The 5456-nt window shown below is 56.7% G+C and overlaps 1 protein-coding gene across 1 annotated transcript in view; it reads right to left on the bottom strand.

Moving 5' to 3' along the window:
- Nucleotides 1–28: 28 nt before the first annotated feature.
- The window catches only part of LOC104409746 (brain mitochondrial carrier protein 1), a gene marked incomplete at its 5' end in the record, with an annotated part of 6047 nt that continues 619 nt past the window's right edge, over nt 29–5456 (bottom strand). Inside the window, 6 exons of the mRNA XM_010019708.1 lie at nt 29–70; nt 997–1077; nt 1451–1586; nt 2666–2790; nt 3890–3985; nt 4271–4356. Of these exons, the coding sequence (XP_010018010.1) occupies nt 29–70; nt 997–1077; nt 1451–1586; nt 2666–2790; nt 3890–3985; nt 4271–4356 (566 nt within the window). The remainder of the gene's footprint in view (nt 71–996; nt 1078–1450; nt 1587–2665; nt 2791–3889; nt 3986–4270; nt 4357–5456) is intronic.

Raw genomic sequence — 5456 nt, 5'->3', positions numbered from 1 at the left:
CGAGGACACAGGGAGGTAAAGCCAGCTGTCAGAACGGAAGCCGCTTCAGCTGCTCGTATGTGATAAAAAACTGAAGGGAATGTCAAGGAATTCAGGCAGATGCACAAGGCAGCGGCCCCGGGGCCTCCCGGCATGACCAGGCTGCTGGCAGAGCATTGGCACAGCCCGGCTGACACCAGTGCGGGGAGGCCTCTTCCAAACACCATCAACTCATCTGCAGAGGTAGGAGAGAGCTGAGGGACACGAGCTACTGGGAGAGGGAACACTGGCCCAGAAGCAAACTGGGCCAGGCTTGCCCAGACCATGGACAAAGGCAGGGGGCTCTAACCCCAGGCTTCTTGAAAGTAAACGACATGCATGATTTCAAAGGGCAAGAGGAGCTCGTGCTGATCCTGCAGCACACCATCAACTCATCTGCAGAGGTAGGAGAGAGCTGAGGGACACGAGCTACTGGGAGAGGGAACACTGGCCCAGAAGCAAACTGGGCCAGGCTTGCCCAGACCATGGACAAAGGCAGGGGGCTCTAACCCCAGGCTTCTTGAAAGTAAACGACATGCATGATTTCAAAGGGCAAGAGGAGCTCGTGCTGATCCTGCAGCAGGGCAGCACCTGCCTCTGAGCAGCAGAACATTCCCAGGCTTCCCTCATGAACAGGAGCCAATCCAGCAGACGCAGCACCTTCAGGAGCTCAGGCAAAGGGAGTCTCAAACCACACACTGGAGAGCGCTCGGTCCAGCGGGAACCACTGTGCTGCTGCCCCCAAGTCCCTGCACTGGCCACAGCAGCTGCTGTCACACCAGGGGCACTCTGCACTTGAACCAGCAGTGGCCACATCACAGCTTGTGTCTGTCCAAGGGGACACGGAGGCCACCCTGGGCTGCTGCAGGGAAGATAACAAAGTGCCCCATCAGGGTGTCTGCTCTGCATTCCCCTTGACAGCTCGGTTCTCCCCTCCCTGTCCATACCATGACCTCCCAGCAGCACGCTGAAGGATACAATGATATTCCAGGGACCGAGCCGAAGCCAGTTGGGCCAGAAACCTTTGTAGAGCGCAAAGAAGCCCTCGCTCTTCCATGTCTGGGAGGAGAAAAAAGAGACAGAGGAGTTATGAGACACACCAGATCCATGCTCTGCCCATCTCCCTAAGGCCATGTGGCATATATCGGACCTTTACAGATGCTGCAGTAAGCAGACAACAATGGGGATGCTGTTGTGCCAGCAAATGAACGTAACCGAACCGCGTCACTGACAGAGTTTTGTCCCAGGAGGTTGGGAGGAGGCTCAAGTGACCTCAGGAAGGTGTCTCTGGGCCCTCTTCTGGTTTGCCTGAAGCGCTCACTGCTGAGCACATCCTGTCCTTGCAGAATCTAACTGCTCACACCAGCCTGTGGTGCTGGGAGCTGCCCGGGCTCCCAAGGACAGGGTTTGCCCACCTCGTGCACCTCCGTACCTTCACCAGCCCGTCCAGGGTGCCCTTATAGAGCTCCGTGTTGCCCACGATCGCCCGCTGGTTCATCATCCGCGTCCGCACCACGTCCACGGGGTTGGAAGCGATGGCCCCAGCCAGCCCACAGGTGAAACTGGAACTGTACGCACAGCAGAAGAGAGACAGGAACAGCTCTGAGCACGCTGCTCGGGCTCACGGACGACAGCAGCACAAGAGAACACCTTTCACTGCATTTTATGACAGGCACTTTGCAACAGACATTAGCTGCACTACCTGCTCCCACCCAGGAAGCAGGGAGAGAACCTCAGGAGCCCAGCGAGACACTCCAGGGGAAGGGAAATGCTCAGCTTTGCCTTATGGAGACCCTCGTCAGAGCCCACTGCTGGTCTTCAGAGGGCAGCCTGCAGCCCAGCAACTGCCTCCAGGTGCCATCAAGGCAACGAAGGCCTGAAGGCAGCCTCTCAGAAGCACACATCCTGCTCACCAGAGCAAATGCTTCTTCAGGGTAGGGAAGGAGGGAAGGCCAAAGGCAGCAGCAAGAGGTAGCATGCAGCTGCAAGTTTCTTCCCTCCATGTATGGTGCAGTGCTCATTACCTTCAGCCCACAGGAGGCAAACCCGGCAGGAGCACTGCAGCACCTCAACTAAAGCGTCTGCCAGAAGAATAGGAAAATGTAGGTGGAAAAAAGACTTCGGGAGGTCTCTAACCCCCTCCCCCCTGCTCAGAGCAGGCTGACTTCAAACCTGGTTCAGGCTCAGGGCCTTGTCAGCTTTGAAAGACTCTCTTCACCTTGTTGCTCTTAGAGCAATGCCTGCAGGCTGACAGCCTTGGCTCAGGCGAGGACCTCACGCTGGAGTGGCACCTTCAGGTGACTGTTACACACAGTCACACACCTGCAACTCCTGCCTTGTTCATACCAGGGCACACACATAGAGCAACAGCGTTTGTGGCTGACATGAGTGAGGTGACAGCATGCTGTCATTCCACGTCACCAAAGGATTTCTGCCTGGCTTCTTCTCCAGGGACGTCTTCCAGGGAATACCTGCTGGTACCCACTGAGCTGCTCCAATCAACACAGCAGATGCCTCTGAAGCACCAAGCCTGTTCTCTGCAGCTCAGAGCACTGGCTCTGTGAACAGGTCTCAGCCCAAATCCCACCTTGCTCCTCTGCTTCCCACACCCCTGCCAAGCCTGGAGAGCGAAGCAGGAAACACTCACACGAAGTGGGCAAAGATGGTGTCACCCATCAGGCCCGACAGGATTAAGTGCTTCTTGGTGATGTCGTAGACTGGCAGCTCCACACCGACCACAATGGCAGCTCTCTGAGCTGTGGGGACAACCCCCTGCAGAGCACAAGCACCAGTCACAGACAGAGCCAGGGGCTGCAGCTACGCTAACAAATCCCCCTCCTTCCTCTCAGGGGCCTTTTGCTGACAATCTGCCCTGTATCTCCCTGCCCTACCTCTCAGTTGCAGCTCTGAGGTCGAGCTCTGCATCTCTCAGCTTTACTCCAGAGCTCAGGGGGACTCCTCCACCCCAGCAGCGTTACTCCAGCCAGATGACCTACACGCTGCTGCTCTCCTCCCAGCCCCCAGCATGCAGGAATCGGGCTAAAATCCCCTCATCTTCCCCCTCTGAACAGCATCCACCCACTTCAACACCAGGAAAGATTCTGCACCCCAAGAGGAACTGTTCTTTAAAGAGCCAGGTGGGGCTCCAGCTGTTCTTTGCTACAGAACAGCTTTGTGAAAGCTTCTGACTTAGGACATTTTCATGTATGAAGAGCTGCTGCCAGCAGGACATTGATCTGGAACTGGCAAGACAATTACTGCAACTACAAGAGGAACCAGCTACCTTGTCTGAGAGCCAGCCCAGCAACCCCTCCCCCAGGAACCAGATGTGCTATTGTCTGAGCTGGCAGCACAAGGAGAACATGGCAGCAGTGTGGAGTTGGGTCGTTTCACAGGGACTCCAATGCCATCCGAGAATTCCAGGAGACCCATGAGAAAGCTCCTGGTCACTGGGACTGGAGGAACCCTCCCACGCGGCCGAGTTGTGTACGACCCACCAGGACAGGCAGCTTTCTCACCACACAAACCCAAAGCTGCTGCAAGAAGTAAAAGTACTTCTCAGGTTTCTGGCTCCAGCTGTGCTAATGCGGTGCCTGACAGCCTCCTCCTGGTCTCCTGCCTAACCCAGGCCTGGCACAGCCAGCCCAACCCACCCCACATGGTGATGCCAGAGCTGGTGAGCACAAACATCTCTGCCTCAGCGTGAGGGGAGACTGGAGAGAGGAGACAGTGGTTGTCCCACACCAGCGAGCAGCAGGACTGGCTTGATCACTGGAATCCACCTCAAGACTGATCTGCCTCTGCACCTGAGAGTAGCAAATGAGTTGAGGAAGCTGCTAGTTCTGCTACTAGTTCCACAGCCGGCACTCACCCTCCAGAGGCCTCGGGTACCCTCCTGCTGGTAGATGTCAATGAAGCTGCCAATCATGCCCCCCTGGAATAAACTGCCTTGAGCCTGCATTCGGATCTGAAAGAAACATGAGATACACCAGCTCAGTGCTTGGGAGAGCAGCTCGGGGCAGACACCACCCTCCATGTGTCCCCTCCCTCCAGGGCACAGGGACAGCAACAGCGCCCACTCTGTCACCATTCTCAAAAGTCTGTTTATTGCTTCTGTCCCCATCAGTCAGGCTCCAGATGAGCAGAGCTGCTGCCAGCAGTGGCTCACACAGCACCTCCCTGCACCGGAGAGCAGCAGCTCCCGCACGTCAAACCACAGCCCAGCAGGAGCCGTCTCCAGACAGGTTCCTACCTTCAGCACGTCTGTCGGGTTGGCGAGCGCAGAGGAGATCACCCCTGAAACCACCCCACAGATGACATTGATCAGCAACGTCTCATCTGCAACCAAGAACAGCAAGTCAGATCCTAAAGAGCTGAAGGGAAGGTGCATGGATTGCATTGAGCAAGCAAGAAACTGGGAAGAGCAGAGGAGCCCAGCTCACAAATCACACGGTGAAGGCGCAGGAGCAGAGGCTGGCCAGTGCCACCTGCTCACAGCAGGTCTGTCCCCACGCCTGGCCGAGGTGGAAAGAGCAGCTGGAACGCTCAGCGACACACTCAGAGAGAAGCAGGTCTTAGTGGTGGGTCCAGCTCATCAGACACAGAACTGTCTGAGGGACATGAAAATTTCGGACAATTATCTGAGATTTCAGTGTCCAGCGATGGCCTCATGACAGATTCAAGCCAAGGCAGAGGGAGACAGAGAGGGGCAGCCCAATGCTTCTCAGGGCAACCTGATGCCAATTGGTTTGATCTGGAGCCCCAGCTGGCCACACTCAGACTATGCAGCCACCTCAAGAGAACTGAGAGCAGGCACCCAGGCAGAGAGTTAGATGTGATTAGTTCCGAAGGGAATAATCCGAGACTTCCAGGCCCAGTATTAGGGTGTTGGTTACGTTGGGAAAAGGCACAGCCCTTTGCTGGTACTGACCACGGCACTTCCCAGAGGAGACCAGGCCACTGTCTGCCCCAGGCCTGCAGGGAGACAAACATTCAGAGAAGGATACTCACGAATGGAGCCGCTGCCACAGCCAGCGAGGAGGCGCGTGGTGCTGCACAGGCCCAGAACCACGCACCGGGGAGGCGGCGCGGCCTGGAGAGCAGAGCAGCCCCGCAAAGAAGCTCCCGTGTGCTCCCAGTCCTCACTGCGCTGCGAACCGACCCAGGCACCCCTTCCCGGGCTGGAATGGTGTGACGGTATTCACCCATGTCACACCAGGGACTCAAACTGCACTTGCAGATCATGGTGCTCCTTCAGTGAACATGTACCAGGCTGCTGCTGCTCTGCTCTTGGTGGGAGCTGCACAGGCCCCGTTCCCAGAGGTGCACAGGTCAGGAGCATTAGCTGTATCCCAGCTGGAGCCACGGTTACAGAGCTGGACAGTACAACTTCTATCCAGACATGCTGCATTCAGGCACATGGACTCAAAGGCTTCACC

Source organism: Nestor notabilis, unplaced genomic scaffold, assembly GCF_000696875.1.
Source record: "Nestor notabilis isolate BGI_N333 unplaced genomic scaffold, ASM69687v1 scaffold29198, whole genome shotgun sequence".
Taxonomy (NCBI): domain Eukaryota; kingdom Metazoa; phylum Chordata; class Aves; order Psittaciformes; family Psittacidae; genus Nestor; species Nestor notabilis.
This window is presented reverse-complemented; position numbering and strand designations above follow the sequence as displayed.